General features: G+C 43.3%; 1 protein-coding gene across 13 annotated transcripts in view; it reads left to right on the top strand.

Moving 5' to 3' along the window:
• The window catches only part of PIK3C3 (phosphatidylinositol 3-kinase catalytic subunit type 3), a 199,313-nt gene extending 181,846 nt beyond the window's left edge, over window positions 1-17,467 (top strand). For 9 of the 13 annotated variants that reach the window (XM_085896488.1, XM_085896482.1, XM_085896479.1 and 6 more), the window contains 3 exons: window positions 3,644-3,752; window positions 13,613-13,738; window positions 16,955-17,467. In XM_085896488.1, coding sequence (XP_085752614.1) covers window positions 3,644-3,752; window positions 13,613-13,738; window positions 16,955-16,969 — 250 coding nt within the window. In that variant the 3' untranslated portion in view covers window positions 16,970-17,467. Of the gene's footprint in view, window positions 1-3,643; window positions 3,753-13,612; window positions 13,739-16,954 lie in introns of those variants that run through there. The other 4 variants (XM_085896490.1, XM_085896484.1, XM_085896483.1 and 1 more) reach the window with 2 other exon arrangements.
• The last annotated feature ends 4,389 nt before the right edge of the window (window positions 17,468-21,856 follow it).

Raw genomic sequence — 21,856 nt, 5'->3', positions numbered from 1 at the left:
TCATTTATATTGAATGTTATATTTTGAACACAAATTGGAAAACGAAGTTATAGTCGATTTGCCGCTTAGGATCCTAGGGTCCTGAGTTTGAGCCCCGTTGGCTGCTGAATTGACACTAGGTGGGGTTGATTCAGCCTGTCATCCTTCAAAGGTCGACGAAATGAGTACCAGTGTACTGGTAGAGGGGCACAGCTGTGCTTCCAAGAAATTATAGCTCCCCAGCAAGATACCATATGCAAGAACATCCATCCATCCATCCATTGGGACCATATTCTGTACAGTGTCGGTGCTGTCACAGCAGTCTCCTGGGCTGTCGGGCACATTCCTGGACAGGTCACCACTCCGATGCAAGATACTTGAATGGCTTGATCATCCCAGCAAGCTGGTACTCATTTTGCCAACCTCAGAAGGATGACAGGCTGAGTCAACCCCACCTGGTATTAATTCAACAGCGAGCAGGATTTGAACTCATTCTGCAGGAAGGATCATAGACATAGAATTCTGTGCAGTTTTGAAGGGGCAGGAGTTAGGGACATTGAAGGAAGGGTAAATTATATCGTATTGGGCCACAGTAGGAAGAAGTTGGTTGTGGTATACCTATAAGAGGGACGGGATGGGAGGGAGCATACTCCAGAGACAGACTTAAGAAGGCACCACCAGGTTTTAGGGAAACGAGTTTGAAAGTTCATTCTTGATGGTGGACACATCCAGAGGGACTCCTAAGGGTTGCGAGGTGTTGGATCAGTACAAGTGCAGTGAAAAATTGAGTTATTGATGTAAAGTGCAATTCACTTGCCTGGGCATGGTTCAGGCTCATGAAATCAGACGAGACAATAGCGGGTGAGAGACTCTAAGGAGTCAGACATCCTGTGGGAGGCAGGACTGATTAAAGAGATGCTCTCTATTTTATTGGCAGAGGCCTGGATTGAGAGATCTGTCTGTTTGGAGCGGAGACCTCGAAAGTTTGAGGTCCACACAGTTAGGGATTGGGTTGGGAGGATGCAGGACTGAGATGAGGCTTTGTGGGGGCAGGGTGAAAGGGAGGATTTGAGGGAACGGGGTGAAGAAGGAAGCTTTGAGTTATTTGGGGCGTGGGGGGAAGCGGAAAAGGGGGATACAAAGTGGAAGGATGCCGATTCCCAAATGGGACAAATAGAGAAAAAGATCATGCGATGGGAGGTAAGATTTTTGTTGTTGTTGTGAAAGGCGCAGATAATGTGGTGCTGTACGTGCAGGTGGATGGTTGTTAGACTAAAGGCCCGGTCACACCTTGACGTTTTAGCCAACGTATGCCGATATTTGAATTTTTTTTCTAAAACGCTGGCACACGTTGAATACGTTATGGGTAAGTTTTGATAACATTGAGAGCACGCTGAAAAACACTGCCATACGTCGTTGTACGTTGGCTTTAAACGTTGTACTTTTCGGTTGTTCTCAAATTTTTTCATGCTTGAAATTTCACGACGTATGCCGGCGTATGACTCACACGTTCCGCTACGCTGGCCACAAGTTGTATGCACGGTCTGCGATCGTTGACAGACGTCAACACATGGTACTTGTAAGTTAATCATAAGTTGAGACACGCCGAGGTAATGTTTAGCGTACCCGAAACTTATTTCTAACCTATGATTAACGTGTTGTTGGCACGTTACGCGATCGTTGCCACACATCGACAGACGTTACTTTTAAGTTACTCATAGGCTGAAAGACGTCGGTATAATGGATCGTCCTTGCGTCAGCGTCCACGGCCACGGCCACGGCCAGACACTTATTTGCAGCATTCTTCAAACTTTTCTTCGGCATGACGAGGATGTTCACACTTCGATGTCTAGCTTGGCTATGATTCCAATTGTCCATCGGCAGCGTCTATTTAAAATAGTCGAGTTTGAGCGTTTTAACACGTTCAGAAGAAACGCTTCAAATTTCAAAACCTCAGCGTCAAAAAACAAAGGCGAGTGACAGCAATTTAAATCGTTCATTGTAAACAATGAAAGTAGCTGAGTGGTACCGTTTAAAAGTCGTTGAGTGTAAAAAAAATCCAATTGTTGAGCGCAAGCGTCTACTTTCAATCGTGGGGTTTGAGCGATTTAGCACGTTCAATAGAAACGATTAAAATTTCCAAGCGCCAGCGTCAAAAAACAAAGGCGAGTGACAGCAATTTAAATCGTTCATTGTAAACAATGAAAGTAGCTGAGTGGTACCGTTTAAAAGTCGTTGAGTGTAAAAAAAAAATCCAATTGTTGAGCGCAAGCGTCGACTTTCAATAGTGGAGATGCAGCCATTTAAATCGTTGAGTGGCAGCTTATGAACCTACCCGTGGACACGCGGACGCAAGGACGATCCATCATAACCCACACCCTCCCCCTCACACTCACCTCTACTGCCAACATGAACAAACTACTACTAATACTAATACTAATACTAATACTGATACTGCTGACATGGACATCTACTCAAAAAGGAACTCGAAAACACTGTTGGGTTCCCCTTTTATGAGCAGCATTTTTATATACCAATTCCCAAAACCGCTGGGAACACGTCTTTATATGGCAGTTGTAAGCATGAAACACATTCATTTTTTTTTTTTTTGTCGACCGGAAGACGTCATTGGAATACGTCTACATACGTCGATGTGTGTTGGGACTACGTAAAGAATTGGTTCAAAGCACGTCAAACATAAGTTAGAAATAAGTTTCGCGTAAAAAAGACATTACCGCGACGTGTTTCGACTTATGAGTAGCTTATAAGTAGCCTTTGTGGACGTGTGTAAGCGTCTACATATCGTGTGTAAAACTTATCCCCATCGCATGTGGAACGTGTGTCATACGCCGAGTACGTCGTAAAATTTTGAACATGTTTAAAATTTCTTGACGTACTCTACTTACTACGACGTATGATAGCATACTTTAGCGTTGTACTCACGTATACCAAACTTACTCATACCGTATTTGACGTGCCCCAACGTTTTAGACACATTTTTCTTAGGTCGGCATACGCTGGCAGGATCGCCAAGGTGTGACCGCGATGTTGACACTTCTATTTCTACGGCAGTTATGATTCGAATCGTTGTGCGTCAGCCTTTTAATAGGCTACGTCACGACATCGTCGGCGATGCGTGCAACGCGCTATGCCGAAGTTAGACTATCGTTGGGCATCGGTTGTGTAGGCCGACAACAGGTTCAGCATTCGTTGGTATAAGTTATCTATAACACAACGAAACGTTCTGTGTCCATTACTAATATGTTATGCATACGACCAACTCGTTATGAATACGTCCGAATCTTAAAAAAAAAACATCAAAAGTTCAACGTCAGCCAGCGTTTTACATACATTCTAATACGTTGCCATCGCTGGCTAAAACGTCAAGGTGTGACCGGGCCTTTAGCACTTAACTGACACAGTATTCAGAAATAATCTTCGTGAACAACATTGTTTTTCAGAGAAAGCAAGGGGTGAATTATTTTCTCGGTTTATCTTGTAACATTTGTATTTAAAATTTATAGCACTGTTTAAAAAGTCTGTATTTGTGCAGTGCCTTTGGCATGTGTCCCCATGGTGTGTACAACGCATCTGTCCAGTTCACATTAATTAGAATGCTGTTCTTTCAAGGGGAGAATGGGTCCTGTTTACTGACTGCTAGCAGCTTTTATTTTTTTTGCAGGTATGCTAACCTCATCCTGAACCTGTTCAGCCTCATGGTTGATGCCAACATCCCAGACATTGCCTTGGAACCCGACAAGACTGTGAAAAAGGTAGCTTTGTCTGGATTTTGTAATAATTTGAAACCATAAAAGTATTGTCACGAGCTATCCCCGCAAAGATGGCTCACGGTGAAGTTTATTTATTTCCTCCGGAAGTCACAGATTATTCCATGCACCCAACAGTTGCATCATCGGTTGGTTGAACGGATGAAGCAATTATTTATTGCCTTGTTTGCAAAGGCTCATAAATCGGTTCCTTGGTCTATAAAGTCTTTGCTTGCAAATTTCAAACTTCATCTCTGTATTTCTTTCCTCAAATCCGCACACGGGGCATTCACTCGTCTCGTAGTGATCATTTCTCACAAATCCACAATGTATGAGGAAGTGCAAAGGAACTTTTACACAAGATGAGGCCATTTGGCCGATCATGCTTGTGCCATATCCACTGTCCAACAACCTCATATTTTGAGTACTATTAATTATCCAGCGAACTCTGGGAAGGGAATTTAACTTCCAGACCAAAACACAGTGGCATACTCTTTTCAAAATGGGCTCATTCCTGATACCATGTGTGTCCTGGATTGTAGGATCTTTACCATTCGTAACTGAAATGCAGTTGAGATGCGGGTTACGTATCTCCGTCTGAAGGCCTACTTGTTCTGGGAGGCAGCATTCTCTGCCGGCACCAAATTATGATGGCAGTTTTATTTGATCTGATCCGATCAGGGGATCGATCCAGACTTGGACACCTTTCCATAGCGGATACACACCTGCCATGAAAACCTCAGTAACGTGTTCGAGTGGGACCAGGCCCCTTCTCACCTCTTCAATTCCGAGGAATACCTGCCATTACCATGACGTCATTACTGTTCTCAAGCACAATAGTTCCATTGTTTCGGTCTGAGTGCAATATAATGATTTAATTGAATGCCCTGGACAAAAAGATTGTACAAAGAAGTGATATCGTTTTTAAAATCAAACTTTTCTGAGTTTTAAATTGATCAAATTCCCAATAGATTTTCAAGTACTTTTTGAGTGAAGTGCAAGACTTGAAATGTTTTCTTTTGGTACATTTTTACACAATGCACACTCTGCTTCTTCTTCTTCTTTAATGGCCACAATTATTCCCACTTGTCAATGTGGGGTTGGCCGGGGGAAGCTTGGCCCAGGTCTTTCACGAACCGGCTGGTCAGTCTTGACATTCGACTATGGTTTGGGCAGGAATTTGTAATTTATTCAGGGTGCCGGCGGTAGCTCGCCTTCTCTTTGCGAAGGACTCCGTGGGGTCTTTAACGTCCACCAAGAATGCCGGCAGATGGGACGCCAGTTTAACATCCATCCGAGGGACGGCACCCACATTGATGAATCGCCCTGCCTGTGAAGCACTTGGATGACAGTTTATAGTTGTGTCGGGATTCAAACCCAGGCAAAAACAGCTTGGAGGCGAGTCTACGTACATCGAGGCCATCCTGGTAGTCCTTTTACATGATGCACACACACTTGCATATTCCACGACAATTTGATTTCACTCCATTGACTCGTTGCTCTGTTTTTAAGTGCTGGAAGACTCATCCGCAAATGTTTATATTGTCATGTTCATTAATTGCACGCACACACAAGCAGCACCTGATCCATGCTGTCTTTGGTTCCAGTTACATAGCTCTATGTAATCGGTGTAGTGGCAGCTGCAGTCACTTTTGTTGGACATTACTGGTTGGTGCAGAGTTCATTTACTTTTGGAGTTTTTGCGCTCTTGAAGTACATCTCGGGAAAGATGAGGGAACGTGCTAGCACGTGGCAATCATGACGAACAGCTGTTTATGTGATGATTTTTTTTTTTAATGTTAACAACCAATCATGCCAATGTCGCCAAATGGTTCAAGTGAAAAGAGTGCACGGAATGATATTTCGGTTTGAGGCATATATACGACGACACTTTGGCGGTGACGTCATGGTCAGCTCCCAAGCCAGCCCAAACCAGACGAGGCTCATTCGTTTGGCAGCTTTGTTTAGTGAACTTTTGATGGTTCCAGCTCGACATTCGTACAATTCCAGTGAGTCTGGACACTATGGGAACCATGCAACACGGCGCGAACATGCACGTGGAGAGGCAGCATCATTTAAATGTATTAAGGACGATTTATAGTCTTATGTAGCATCAACTTTCTTCCTTTCACTCTGCATTTGTTGAGTATAGCACGTAATATTGTTCTTAGTTGGTCTTGCCCCAAAAGGGATGCGAGACTATTGCAGTGTGTGTGTGTGTGTGCGTGCGTGCGTGCGTGCGTGCGTGCGTGCGTGCGTGCTCGCGTATGCGTGTCAGCCATTTTCGATTAAAGGAAAAAAAAATTGACGTAATTTTTTTTCTGAAACCGCTCAACGAAACAAATTGAAACGAGGCATATGTCATCAACTACCCATAGGGTATATATGGTGATAACGGTGACGTCATCGGGGAAGTGGTGTTCCAGCCATAATTGGTTGAATGGAAATCCTTATCCAAAAATCTGAAACTTCATCTCCTGTCAGACCCTACTGTTCACACAATGGCATACTCTTTTCTTTTTTTTCACAATGGAAATTTGTTTTTTATTTATCCCCCGCCAACCAACGAAGTTGGCGGGGGATATAGAAATGGGTTCCGTCCGTCCGTCCGTCCGTCACATTTCGTTTCCGGCGCTTAATACAAATCCCCTCAAGATATATTTATGAAATTTGGTACACATATCAAGCAAGTGGTGAACTGGTGCCTTTTGATATTTTCTAATTGATAGCTCACATGGTTTGGCAGCCATGTTGGATTCAAAAAAATATTAAATAATGTTTTCTCTGGAATCACATAACCTAACGGAGCGAAAATTTGCAACTATCATTTTCTATCATGTCTGCATACATAGTAAAAATTATGACGTCACAAGTCACATGGTTTGGTGGCCATCTTGGATAGAAAACACACCTCATCCGATTAACACGAAACTTCACACACGTATTCCACTGGAGGATTGGAGGCAGGATGTAAACTTATGATGTCATAGGTCACATGGTTCGTCAGCCATGTTGGATTGAAAATTAGTAAATTTTAAAAATCTTCTTCTCCAGAACGGCTGGACAGATTGAGGCAAAATTTCACTTACACTTTCCCCAAGACACCCTTTCAGAAGTTTGTTAATTTCTAATTGATAGGTCACATGGTTTGGCGGCCATATTTAATTTACCCTAAAACCTTCAAACATCTTCTCCAGAACGGCCGGTCAGATCAAGGGGAAACTTCACATACATATTGCACACGCTTAGGGAATATAAGTTTGTAATCCTCATTTACTATGGCGGGGGATATCGAAGACTTTGTCTTCAACAGATGCTAGTTTAGCATGGTCTAGGCTCGTGGAAGAGCGACTACACAGAACAAATCTGGACACAACATGACAAAGGGAACAGCAGGAGAAAGGAGAAACACCAACAGCAGGGCAGAGGGAGAAATTAGACTGAGACAGATAAACAAGGGATGCAGATAATGACGAGGGATAAGGGAACGCACAAAGGGTGGACAATATGGATACGTTAGGAAAATTGTGTTTGACCAGTTTGCGAATTTTGTCAAGGTCTGGGGAGAGGGGAGAGGATGCTGCCTGTCTTTCAGAAGGATTAGAGATGTCATGGCATAGTGTGGAGTCATCAGCAAAGAGTTAAAGAGGATTTTCCAGAGAGTCAGTGAGATCATCGATGAAGATTAGGAATAATATGGGGCCGAGAACACTGCCATGTGGTACTCCAGCCTTGACAGGAAGAGGAGATGAAAGGGTTCCATTGAGAGCCACATGTTGGCTACGAGAGTGGAGGAAGTCAGTAATCCTAGAGTGGAGTTCGCCTTGGATTACATCGGCAGACAGTTTGGAGAGCAAGGTAGGATGTCAGACTGTATCAAAAGCTCGACATATGTCCAGAGAGGTAGCCCTGATCTCTTGTCTGATAATGAGGGCCTCCATCCATTGTTGGGAGAGTAGAAGCAGCATGGCCAAGGTAGAGTGACCGGGTCTGAATCTGAGTTGATGATCTGAGATGAGGCTGTTGGAGAAAACTAATCAATTGTGATGATGGATTCCATGACCTTGCTGATGATTGGAAGTACAGTAAGCTAATTGGGCTGTAGTTAAGGGGATCCGTTTTTGTGCCTTTTTTATGTCATGTTGTGATGTTGGCCGATTTCCAATTTCCCAGGTGGATTTATGAAACCAGTCCTGAAGTGCTTAAAAATAAATAAATAAATAACTGAGAATGTCGAAGCAGGCCACATTTTATGACCCGTGAATACATGGTATCCACTTGTCGCGAATCCACGAATGATGGGGTCCAACAATACCGTATCTGATGGAAATGAGTGAATCATTAAATTTATGATGTCATAGGTCACATGGTATGACAGCCATGTTGGATTAATGGAAAAAATTTGGACACCATTTTCTCAAAAACCGTTCAACGAAAAAAATTTGAAACATCATTTGTCATGAACTCCCCATTGGGTATATAGGGTAATAATGATGTCGTCATCAGTGAAGTGGTATTCCAGCCATAATTGGTTGAAATTAAAATCTTTATCTCAAAAATCTGAAACTTCATACGTCTGATCTATGATCCGATTTGGGTGAAGAATTTAATTTATGACGTTCATAACCCATGCCAAGAAACTGTGACAAAATAGGGTGCATGGATAATATTGGTATATGGGCCATAATAGCAGTGGCCCATAATGGATGGGTGGTCGGTTAACGAAGCTATTTTTGTTCAGAATGGACGAGGCGAGACGAGGCGAGACGAGGCGAGACTATGCGCTCTTTGAGTGGCGTTCTACTTCTGTGTTTTATTTTGTTTGTTTTTTTGGAATTTCTTGCCAAGACCTGGGACTTTTACTCAAATTAGTATTGTATCAGGAGGGCGAGGCCGAGCCAAGCAAGGTTGAGGTTGTTTGTTCCTGCTACGTGAAACACACTGTAACCCATGCTGACAGAAAACAGATTTTTTTTGGAACGCCGGCCGCATTTTTCATCCAAGCATCATGAAACTTCGTACGGAGCTTTACCGTTGCACACATTTCTTATTTCATCATACAAGGCCAAAAATACAAGTTGATGAGTGTTTCCTTAATGTTCGGAAAGGAAGTGCAAGGGGCACACCGTCCAAGCACAAGCACATCCACACTTACCACTGGAGAAGATTAGAGCCCAAATATTTCTGAGCCCAAATCGAGAAAAGGCAGGAATCCCAAATCGATTTCCCGGAATTCCCTGGAAGCGATTTACTGGGAAGCAACACCGGCTTGGGCTCGATTTGTTTGAAAGCTTTTCTCAGCTTAGGCTCAATAAAATGAAGCTTGCACCATCTCTCGTCTCGATCATTCTGCTGCGTGTCAGCAATGTGGCACAATTGCTGCCGGTGTGACACAATAGACAGCAGAGAAGATAATGAGCACTAAAATGTTATCCTGATCTTTTTGTTGACCGGAACGTTCAGTGGAGTCCTTTCTCATCCCATTCACACAGGGGCCTCGGCCGATATCCCACAACATGATCAAGGATTATTGTGGATGCCTATTACTATTTTATAGTCTCAACAGACTTGTTGAAAGATGTGCAAAATGTAGAAGATATTATATTTTAATTTAATCGTAGTTCAAAGAAAAATGGTACTTTTTATGCCTCTGCTGCTGAAGTCACCAGAGGCATTATGTTTTTGGGTTGTCCGTCCTTCCGTCCGTGATAGGTTTTTGTTTCCACAATAACTTCAGAACGGCTGGTGCGATCCAAGTCAAACTTGGTACAAGTATCCTGGAATGGTATCCGTGTCCTGATTCTTTGAAGAAAGAATGCTCCCGGCAGCTTAGCAACACTTAAAGGTTTAAATCACTTTTTCTTTATTTTAAAACACTCCAAGTGTGATGGTAAAAAAACGTGCTTTCTCCACATAAACCAGCGTTCCACCAGACAGGAAAGAGCCAGCAGAGATGATGCAACACACGGGCCAAGCATCAATATGTTGAAGTAGTCAAAGACTTCACTGTGGCCCAGAGACCGATTTGACTAGTCATCAAAAGCAAGATGTTTTCAGAAAGTTTTCAGGATTACCAGTGATTGAATACCTCCACAAGACAGATTTTGGAACCGACCTTCCTCTGGATCCACTGTCACTGCAAATGTCTGTACGCCTGTTAATCGACGAGGGTCGCTCCTCACCGTGCTTTTGAAGCCTATCCAATACTCTCCCAGGGTTTGAAGAGCTTCTTATAAATTGCCTCCCAACTGGTCTTTCGAGGGTAGCACAACTGGCATCATGAATTTCTGAGCAATGACTGGTGCTGTCGCACTGCGAACAATGTGATTTTACTTGACCCTCCTTGGCTAAATGGTTAGTTGACAGAGCACATGTGATACATGTTTTCCATTGGATACGAAGGATGAGTCTGGATTGCAATATTTTTGCTTTGAATATTCTGCAATGCGCAAGAGGATGTTGGTCCTGTGAATAGGGCAGAATTGTTGAGGATCTTCCATTTGACGACGAGTGTGCTGATTTTCAGAAGGCGATGCGACTGCTGCGGTCAGTTGCTCAACAATCTGTGGAACCAGGAGCTGGCATCGCTAATATTACGAGTTGGCTATACTGGGAACCATCAGCGATCTCCGATTGCAGCCCTTTCTTTATAGTTGAAGGCCTCCATCCTTCAATGATCCACAAGTTCAGGGGGAAGCTTCGATATGATTGCTTCGAAGAACAGAGATATATGCAAAGCTGCAAGTCCAGGAAGGGAACCATCATTTTTGGTGGCCTCTATTTCCTCGATGGTGTCGCTAAACTTCTGCAAAGTTTTGTGGTCATGAGGAGAGACTTCAGGCAAAAGTTCCAGATTGTTTAGCAATGATTGTGTAACGACTTCATCGCTGCCAAATCTTTCTTGAAGGTGATTCCACACCTGCTCGAAACCGACATCAGGGTTCGAAGTGTGGACTCGGTTAAGACACTTTACGAGTGCTTTGGATTCTGAACCATCAGCCGCATGTACGTTGAACCATGAGGTTAAGCTGTTCATCAGATGCTAGCGGTATTCCTCTGATCATGTTCTTGAAAGCCGTGTGCCATGTACTGAATTTCTCAGGCTTATCGTCAAACATATAAATCCTATTTTAAACTAAGTCTCGACGAGACAGATAGTTTAGACAGTCCTGTATGGCAGGCATCACTGTTGGCATGATTGATGGCTTGACGTCTCGACCCAATAGTGAATAGCAAGACACCGGTAATGTTGTTGCCGGATGTGTATATTGTACATCCTCACAGCATATACGGGTACAGCATGGGTGTACATTGAATTTGGTGAGAAATAACCCGATTGGTTGTTGGTTGTAATCCCGCTGGATGGCGATGCAAGGTCAGTGTACACGGTAGGATACCGATCGGTCGTAACTGGAGTCGGATTTGTGACCCACAAGCTGATAACGGGACACGTTAACACAGTGGGGGTCAATGTGCAACCGTAACACATAGCATTGGAGAATGATGACGACACCAAGGTTGTGTGTAAGGCATTTGTTTGTCTCTGGTGAGTTTTGTACGATAGACCAGGAGCTGGCATTGTGTTGTGCTGAGCAGACAGAACTTGCCTGTTGGACACGTTTGACGTCGATGAGTTATCCGTGGATGCTGGTGCTGCAGCATTGACGGCTGGTGAAAACGGGTCTGCCTAAAATGACACTGGTTCGAGTGACATAGCCGGGTCTGTACGTACTATGTACCCAGGTATCCAGTGAAATCCCTTCAATATTGTCTTCAGATAGAATGGATGTCGGTGGAGACATGGTATTCCTGGACAACATTCCCACCTTCTCCGCAGGTGTAGGTAATCCAGCTGCCGAAATATTGTCGAATCCACTCCATCACAGAGTGTCAGGCATCGCTTCCAAATGGGCCTGAGTTATGGCAACTTCTTCCTCCTGCTTCAGCTGTTTGAGATGTATCTGTTGCTGCATCTGCTGCTGCTGCTCGAGATCACTCTGTTGCTGCGCAGCCATCAATCATTGCTGGATCTGTTCTTCAAGTAGCAATTGAGCTTTGGCTGATTTACATCCCATAGCAGTTCTGACAGAGGCCTCGGCTGCTTCCACTGAGGCCTTCAACATGAGTGAAGACCTGGAAGAGTTGGACGAACTAGCGGCAGACCGTGCGTGTGTGAAGCGAGCTCGACATGGCGGCTCTTCTTCCTCCCAGCGGCGAGACGAACGTGAAGTTAGGTTTTTATTATCCTGGAACGGTCTCTGTGTCCTGATTCTTTGAAGAAAGAATGCTCCAGGCAGCTTACCTACATTTAGAGGTTTAAATCACTTTTTTTCTTTTCTTTTTTCAAACATTCCAAGTGTAATGGTAAAAACCGTGCTTTCTCCATGCACAAGCACACGTTCCGCCAGACAGAGAAAAGCCACTCTTGCCCTCTGCCAGGGGAGATGGCGCAACACATTGGCAGAGCATTTAGAGTTGCATTGGCGGAGTTGGCCGCCAGTCTTTAGAATACACTTTGAATTCTTAAAAATGGATGAAAACTGACCAAGCTATGAATTTTAAAGTAAAATTTTCCACGTGGCATTACAGCTTTTAATTAACCCTAAGGCTTCTGAAAAACTTTGTAAAGGCATTGGATCACGACGGTAATGGCTTCCAATATCTCAGAGAGAAGTTTAGCACAGAGAAAGGTGATGCTAAACTCAAAGCAGGCATTTTTGTTGGGTCCCAGATGCGAGAACTGATTTGTGATCTCAAATTCAACTATAAGGGCACTCGGTAGAACTCGGTAGAGCGCATACCTCCGGCACGTAATCCCTGATCCACGAGAACATATCGGGCCCAATACATTTTTGAAATATCATGCCATTCAGGACTATATAGTTTTTGGCCCAGTCTCTCAATGTTGTTTCTGAATGGCTCACAATGGGGCAGATTTCCCACCCAATCAAGTTTACTTCCTTCCGAAGATTACCATGTTCTAATGTTTTATCAACTTCTTTTTTTGCAACTTGTTTGTGTTCTTGGTTTGTATACTACACATTATACACGGAGATCAATCTCTATCTCAGTTATGACGTGAAAGTAATTACAAAGCACTGATATTAGATGTACAATGTGGTAAGTGATGAGTGCCAGCATGCTGGTATCCTGTGTCGGAGTGGCGACCCGTCCAAGATTGTGCCCAACAGCCAAGGAGACTGCTTAGGCAGCCCCAACGCTCTGCACAGAGTACGGTCCCAATGGATGTATGGAATGTGGCGATCTGCAATCATAAAGTATCCAATCTAGCATGCTGGGTATCATTAAACCATGTACATACTTTGAAAACCTGACGTGCTCGCTAAATTCTGACTGCAGATTTGAAATCAGCGGCCCAGATTTAGCCAAGAACACCTGCATTTCCCAGAGTAGCAGGCGAAAAGTTTTTTTTTGTTGCCAGTGTTATTTGTTCCTAAAAGGTCAAGGGTCAGAGGTCACATTGAAGCTCCTGTTCATGTGAGCTGTTAGGGTTAGGGTTGTTATGGCTATGGGATTTCAAGTAAACTAAGTACGAGTACCAAGATATATCAGTACAGATTAGATATTGAGGTCAAATGGTCTTGAGGTTTTAGGTCAAAGTTCGAGTAAGCAAAGACTTAATGTTGGTGGAGGAATATCGGTCGAGGTCACGACGTCAAATTATGTCGAATTTTTTTTTCTTTATCTTGAGCTGCTTCTCTCGTGTACCATTATACTCTTGTGTTCACGTCCTGGTTTTATGGATTTTAACAAAAGGAGTTTGATAAACACTTGTTTGTAGCTCCAATTCCATTGGATAGGATTTTATTAAAGAATCATTCATGTCATATTTCATTTTTCTGCAGGTGCAAGACAAATTCCGCCTGGACCTGTCTGACGAAGAGGCGGTGCTGTACATGCAAAACCTCATCGATGATAGCGTTGGAGCATTGTTTGCTGCCGTCGTTGAGCAGATTCATAAATTTGCACAGGTCGGTCTTTTAAGACTACTCTTGCATCACGGTATGAGTGGCGATAAAATGAAGTGTGGCTCATTTCAATCTCATCTCATCTCATCTCATCTCATCTCCCATACTCATGATCTTTCATTACCCTTGCCTCTTTGTTGGCTGTCAACTTTATCCACTTGATTTGATGTTACATGTGTACATGTTGTTACCTCCACCATTGAAAGTGTATGGAGGTTATATTCTCACCACTGTCTGTCTGTCTGTGAGCAGGATATCTCAAAAAGTTATGGACTGGTTATTACAAAACTTGGTGGATGAGTTGGTTATGTGATAAGAACAAGCTAATTCGATTTTGGTTAAGGTCCGGATGCAAATGTGGCCTATCATTGGGATGTAACACGTAAGCTGTTCAACCTGGCGGAGGTATGCGTTGCACCGAGTGCTGAACTGTTGTTTGTTCGAATGTTAATTTCCACCTTTTCAGTTTGTCAACATTCACCCTCTGTAGTTCAGCTCTAACCTGATAGGATAGCTCAGAGGTAGTGTTTTTGGGTTTTAAACAGTCTCGTCTGGGGTTTTGCCTCATCTGGACATGACCCGACTATAAACTGTTGGTCTGATGTTCTGAAACCAAGGTAATACATTATCGAGTTCACTGTCCTTTTGGAAGTTCATTAAGGTGGCTGTCCTTTCTGTTCGTGTTTGGCTGGTGGATGCGAAATAGCATACGGTACCTTTCAAAAGGAGTCGACCATTGCTGGTACTTGTACTGTCATGAAAATTTTAATTTGTGCCCTGACTTCCTTCTTGTGTACAGTTGTGGCAAAATGTGAAGAACCGTCGGTCATTGAAAGTGAAAGAAAATGTTTCGGCCATTGTGTCCACAGAGGGTGAATGATTGTTGATGCTGATTGATGATGATGATGATGATGATGATCTCAGCTATTTCACCTGCTTAGACCTTTGTATACAGAGAAAAAGCATTAAATTGTTTCACTTATTATGGTTTCCGGAGGGAGCGTTAAGTGTTTAGTCTTGGTGTATGTGATGTCCCACTTCTTTGGGAGAGAAAAAAGTTTGTTTTGATTACGAGGCAGAATTTCAAGTGCTACCAATTGGCTAATTTTACGAGTTGGCTCCACTGGGAACCATCAGCGATCTCCGATTGCAGCGCTCTAGTTTATGTATCTTTCTCTCTTGTTGGCCACCAGTCTGTTAGTAATAAGTGTCTTCCCGTTTATTGTTATCTCCATTTGCGGGTTTCAGGAGGTGGGAGGAAGTTCTTTCAGGACTGAAAATCTCCACCTCCTTTTTGGTGAAGGATCATGATTCATGAACCAAACTGTGAAACTTCGTTCTCATAGCCTCGTTCCAAGGGCTCTTTTCAAAATCTTCACTGAACTCCCGACAGCCTCCACTTGTTGCTCATTTCGAGTGATATTCCCTGGAATGATTTTTAAGTCTTCAGTCAGGGTTTTCTTTATCATTCCTGTAGCTTTAACCATCATTGGAATAATTTCAGCTTTCTTCAATTTCCAAGTCTTCTTGACCTCATTTTTGAGATCCTGGTATTTGGTAATTTTTCTTGATTTTTGGATTAGTTTAGTCCAAACTCGTTGGGAACTGAAACTTCGATCAACAATGCTGACTTTTCCTTTTTGTGTTTGAGCACTATGTCCGGATGCAATGCTTTGTTTCATCTTGTCACACGTGAGCATTATATGTTTATTTTCACAGATCGGATTTGGTTTGTGTTTCCATGATTGTTCTGGGGCTGGGATGTTGAAATTTTTACATATGTGCCAGTGGATTACTCGACAGACGCTGTCATGTCTTTCTGTGTACAGCTGTTCTGACATGAGTTTTTTTACATCCCGAGTCGAGGTGACTGGAACGTTCTGTTTCTATCCCACAAAACCTGCATTTGTTCGATTGGCTCAATCCCGCCATTTTGTTCAAAGCATTTGTGTAGTGTCCTTGGTGTTGATTATTTATGATGACTCGTTCTCCATCACAATGAATTTGACCTCTTCTTAGCCATTCCAATTAGCCTTCCTTGTCGATCCCTGTACTGTCGAGCTCTTTTTTAAAATCTTTCTGCTCTCTTATCATTCTCCCATTTGTCAGAGTATATCTGCCAATATTTCTTTTTTAGTTTTCCTTATTATTATTATTATTATTTTTTCTTTACAATCATTGGGTGATACGAGACCATTAGTGACCCCATTTTTTTATCATGGCAGGTTGTGAATATACTTGTTGTTATGAAACAGATGGTCTTGTGTTATGTTGTGCTGATTCAATTAACCCTTATATTTTTAGCCCTTGTTGGACTTAGTCCGAAACGGGGGCTGATGGATTTGGGCTTGATTTTTTTCCCCCCCCTCCCCCCATGTGTGCGTGCATGCATCCGCACCATATCTCTGACATGTATGGGACCAATTTTATTCATACTTGGCAGGAAGGCAACACATGATGGTGCACATATGCACATAATTTTGTTTCATGATGCGATCAAAGATGGCTGACTGGCAGCCATTTTAGTTATAAGAAAGAAAAAAAACCCGGTGTCGAAAACGTCCTCAAGTATTTCTCAGACATGCATTTACCGATGTTGTTCAAACTTGGCACACAGATAATTAATGATGGCTTACATACCCATCCATTGGGACCATACTTTGTGTGGAGCGTTAGTGCTGCCTCAGCAGTCTCCTTGGCTGTTGGACACAATCCTGGACGGGTCGCCACTCCGACACAGGATACCAGCAAGTTAGCACTCATTTTGCCGACCTCGGAAGGATGACAGGCAGAGTCAACCCCACCTGGTATTAATTTAACACCGAGCGGGATTTGAACTCAGGATCCTCGGATCCCAAGCCCACCACCCTAACCAAAAAACCAACACCAGGCACGCCTGCATATGTACGGCATTTTTTTTCGAGATCAGATCCAAGATGGCCGAGTTGCGGCCATTTTGTAACTCAAATGTGTCCACAACCATTTCTCAGGCATGCATGGTCCGATTTTGTTCAAACTTGGCACAAGCACAGTACACAATGGCATACACGTGCACCTCACCTGATTTTGCGGCCTGAGCAAAGTTGGCCGACTGGTATACTGGTGGCCATTTTAGTCGTACATAAATACGGGCTCACTCTTTAACTCCATACAGCAATATTACGAAAACAGCGGGGGGGCTCTGACATTTTATGTTTGTTTTTTGACTTGTCTTTCCAGTATTGGCGAAGATGATGACGGCGGATCGACACTAATGAAGGCAGTAATTTCATCCTCATTCGGTCATGGGAGGCTGCATGATGTCGGTATTCTGCAGTCTATAAAAAGTTGAATTGTCAATTTTGCTGCTTTAAAGAGAAATCCTTGTGTATTTGTTATCAGTGTGTGCCCACCAGTCAGTTGTTTGGAAGATTCTGAGCTCTGACAGAAATCATCAAGTTAGAAACTTAGCTTCTCATTTTGTGCACAGATCATGCAGCATCGATGAGCACACTTTTGTTTGGAGGATGTGCGGAAGCTCGTAGAACTCTGCTTGCACCTCATTGCAAATGATAATGTTGCTTTCAACATTTCAAATTGATTCTGATTTGCTATGTATGTTGGCACCTGAACGAATGTTTGTTCGTGTCACCACTGAATTGATAGCTAATCGTTATACTTCTTACTTTGGCCAAGTGCATTTGTTTCTGACCAAAACTGTTATTTTGAATAAATTATTAATAGAACAGGAAATCACAAGTCATTCCATGAAGGAGCAATATCATGTTTGGTGCGTCCAATTTTAATATGTTAAGTTGAGTGTGTGACGAAGATGAACTGTCGTACGTGTTGCTGGCAGGATGGCCGAGAGGTACGCACACTCATCTCTGAGCTGTCTCGCCTGAGTTTGAATCCTGACCCAGCTATAAACTGTCATCCCGGTGTTTCACATGCAAGGTGATTCATCAATGTGTTTGCCATTCTTTGGGTGGACATTGAACTGAGCCTTCCCATCTTCAGGCATTAATTGGTGGAGGATAAAGATCCCACGGTGTGCTTCATGAAGAGAAGGCGAGCTATCGCTGGCACCCTGAACAAAGTACGAATTCCTCCCCTGACTTCCAGAGTCTGAGTGGTAATCCAACCAGGATTATAGTGTCGGTAACGACTTTGGCAACATCAACACTGTGCATTGAGCATGGTACATGATGATGATGTTTATTTACAAGGTGGCTGAAGCCGTTTGCACAGCAAATATACAGGGTGCTTCAAACAGATGGTTACACATTTTAAGAGAGAAAAATAGGGGCAACTCCCCTGGGTGCTCACCTGGTGGAATAATGACACTGAGGAGGAAGTCATCGTGGGACAGAATCGGCAAAATGTACCAATGTACCAATGGACCAATGTTCTTGCAAATACCTTTATAGGGCAACCCACCCCAACCTCTTAGACTTCAACTTTTAGCTCACCTGGAACGTAGTTCCGGAGAGCTTATGGGGACGGCGCGTCGTCCGACCATCCATCCACATATATTTACAACTTCTTCTCAGAAATCCATCCATCCATTAGGACCATACTCTGTGCAGAGCGTTGGTGCCGCCGAAGCAGTCTCCTTGGCTATTGGGAACAATCCTGGACGGGTCGCCACTCCGACACAGTATACCAGCATGCTGGCACTCATTTTGCCGACCTCGGAAGGATGACAGGCAGAGTCAACCCCACCTGGTGTTAATTCAACAGCTGAGCGGGATTTGAACTCAGGACCCTAGGATCCCAAGCCCACTACCTTAACCATTAAGCCAACACCAGGCATATTCTCAGGATACCATATTCTCAGAAACTACACATACAATTCTGATGAAACTTGATCACAATCCTCATATCACCTGTGATGTACCAAAGATTGTTCACACCATTAAAAAAAAGAGATCGGGGTCTTTGGGGGTGGGGTTCAGGTCAGGTCATGTACGGGAGCATGCGCCAGAGCAGCGCGTCGCTGCGTCCACTTTCCGCTGGTACTCCAGGGGCCTCCGTCTGACCATTCCCCAGGCAGATGACTGGCCCATCCCCATCTCCTTGAGATGCCGATCAACCTGCTGCAATCACGAGGCACGTGGTCGGCCCATTGGCCTCCTCTACTCACGAAGCTTCCTCGCTGAGAGAATCTGGTGAGCAGGATCAGCGTCAGGAAAACGAGCCACATGTCCATACAGCCGCAGCTGAGGCTCATGGACTGTACAGGTAATAAATCTCATTTTAGTCTCTCTCAGAAACCACTCGTTGGGCACAAAGTCCGACCAGCGATAGCCAAGGATTCTCCAAAGAGACCTGGTACCAAAGGAATTAAGTCTCCGTCTCATTCCCCTGTAAACAGGATGAGAATCACTTAACCACAGGTGATGCTCTCCCTCCTCACAGATTCCTCGCACATCGGTCTCCTTGTCGCTGTCAGTGAACACATAGTTTTATGACAACTCTCTGAACAGCTCAGCTCTGCCATTAAGCCTGACCCTGTGTCTCTCAAGGGACACTGGATACCATTGACCAGAATCAAAGTTATTCTTCGCTTGACACTGGGTTCCAAGACATCCACCGGAAACATCAAAGATCCATCCATCCATTGGGGACCATACTATGTGCAGAGCGTTGGTGCTGTCGAAGCAGTCTCCTTGGCTATTGGATACAATCCTAGACGGGTTGCTACTCCGACACAGATCGAGGATGGTCATCTTGAAGGTACTCCACAACTCATCAAAACTCCCAGACCCCCTGTTAAATAAATGCTCAAATGTACAGGATGACTTAGAAATTTATTTTAAAAAGAAAAGATATGATTATGTTAATTAACTTTAAAATTGATACATTTTCAAGCACAGAGAATGATATCATATTTGAGTACATTTTCTATTTCAGATTTAATACATTTTTAATATCAAGTTTTAATTGTTGGTTCACGAGTCAGTAAGTGACCACTATATTCATTATTGGTGTCTGTCTGTCTTTCTGTCTGTCTGTCTGTCCCGAGCGTAACTCCATGGGTTTTGATCCGATCCTGATAAAATGTGGGTGGGAGGTTTATATCATGATCGAGATGTGTTTTCCTGAGAATGGGCGTGGTGCGCCCATTATGGGCGGAGCCACGCCAAAAAAACATGTGTTTTTAGGGGGTAGCCAATTTCAATTTACATCTTCTCCGAGGGGTTTGTCGAATCTGGCAGGGGTTTCGGTATTTAGTGAGCCCAATGGCATCGGCATAGCCCCACGGAGCTCGATTTTTCATTTTAGTCCCAACGTCACGAACTTAGAAAATTGCGAATTTTAACAAAAATCATACGACCGCCCAAACTTTGAGAGCGAGGATGACAATATTTTTTATGCATAATCTTTAGGTCATTCCCCACCGAAAGTCTTGAAACCATTTTGCTCTATCTCGAACACCTTTGTCCGTGGCGCCCCCTTCAAGTTTTGTTTTTACGCTGATTTCATTAAAGTATGGATAATCCGAAGAGTGCGAAATGCCATATCGCCTATATGACATTATATTGTTCCTGGAATGTTCCAGAGGAAGTTTTGCACCAAAGGTCATAATCCTTGACCTTTGACCTTTAAAGTTCACAAAGGTCAAATTTTCAAAGTTGTGGGAATCGAACCGGGTTTTCGACCTTCTTCAACGAACTAACTCCAATAAGCTATAGTACGTATCCTGTTTCCTTATTTTAATGTCCACAACATTGTTTTGTGACCTTTAAAGGTTATGCAAAGGTCAAATTTTGAAAGTTGTTGAACGAAACCGGGGTTTCGACATTTTGCAGCTAATAACCTGTCACTCGTACCACATCATGTTGATCATCCATGTATAATTCCAGCAATCTGTGTGTGTGTGTGTGTGTGTGTGTGTGTGTGTGTGTGTGTGTGTGTGTGTGTGTGTGTGTGTGTGTGTGTGTGTCTGTCTGTCTGTGACCGCCGTTTCTCAACGACCACCGGACCGATCTGATTGAAACTTGCCAGGAATATCGCCGGGGCCCCGCAGATGTGCCTTTGAGGTTTGATGTCAATCGGACGAGTGGTTCCCAAGTTACGGCCATTTATCTGTCGACCAATGACAAGACACGGTGCTATGACATCACGAATGACGTCACAATGAATATTTATTTATTTGCACGATTGATGGCTCGATCTGATTGAAACTTGCCAGAAATATTGCTGGGGACCCACGGATGTGCTTTTTCAAGGTTTGATATTAATCGGATAAGCGGTTCCCAAGTTACGGCCATTTATCTGTCGACCAATGACAAGACACGGTGCTATGACGTCACGAATGACGTCACATTTAATGTTTATTTATTTATTTATTTATTTGTTTTTTTTGCACGATTGACGAGCCGATCTGATTGAAACTTGCCAGGAATATTGCTGGGGACCCGCGGATGTGCCTTTTCGAGGTTTGATATTAATCGGACGAGTGGTTCCCAAGTTACGGCCATTTATCTTTCAACCAATGAAGGACACGGTGCTATGACGTCATGAATGACGTCACAATTAATGTTTATTTATTTTTTATTATTTTATTTTTTGCACGATTCACGGTCCGATCTGATTGAAACTTGCCAGGAATATTTCTGGGGACCCACGGATGTGCCTTTTCAAGGTTTGATATTAATCGGATAAGCGTTTCCCAAGTTACGGCTATTTATCTGTCAACCAATGACAAGACACTGTGCTATGACGTCACGAATGATGTCACAATTTATGTTGAAATAGTTATTTATTTATTTATTATTATTCTTTTTTTTTTTGCACGATTGACAGTCCGATGTGATTGAAACTTGCCAGGAATATTGCTGGGGATCCACGGATGTGCCTTTTCAAGGTTTGATATTAATCGGATAAGCGGTTCCCAAGTTACGGCCATTTATCTGTCAAGCAATGACAAGACACGGTGCGATGACGTCACGAACGACCTCACAATTAATGTTTGTTTGTTTATTTATTTATTTATTTTTTATTATTATTATTATTATTATTATTATTATTATTATTATTATTATTTTTTGCACGATTGACGGTCCGATCTGATTGAAACTTGCCAGGAATATTGCTGGGGACCCACGGATGTGCCTTTTCAAGGTTTGATATTAA

Source organism: Eptatretus burgeri, chromosome 9, assembly GCF_056783735.1.
Source record: "Eptatretus burgeri isolate ZD-2024b chromosome 9, Ebu_testis_v1, whole genome shotgun sequence".
NCBI lineage: Eukaryota > Metazoa > Chordata > Myxini > Myxiniformes > Myxinidae > Eptatretus > Eptatretus burgeri.
Note: the sequence above shows the minus strand (reverse complement) of the source record. Positions and strands in the feature narration are given on the sequence as shown.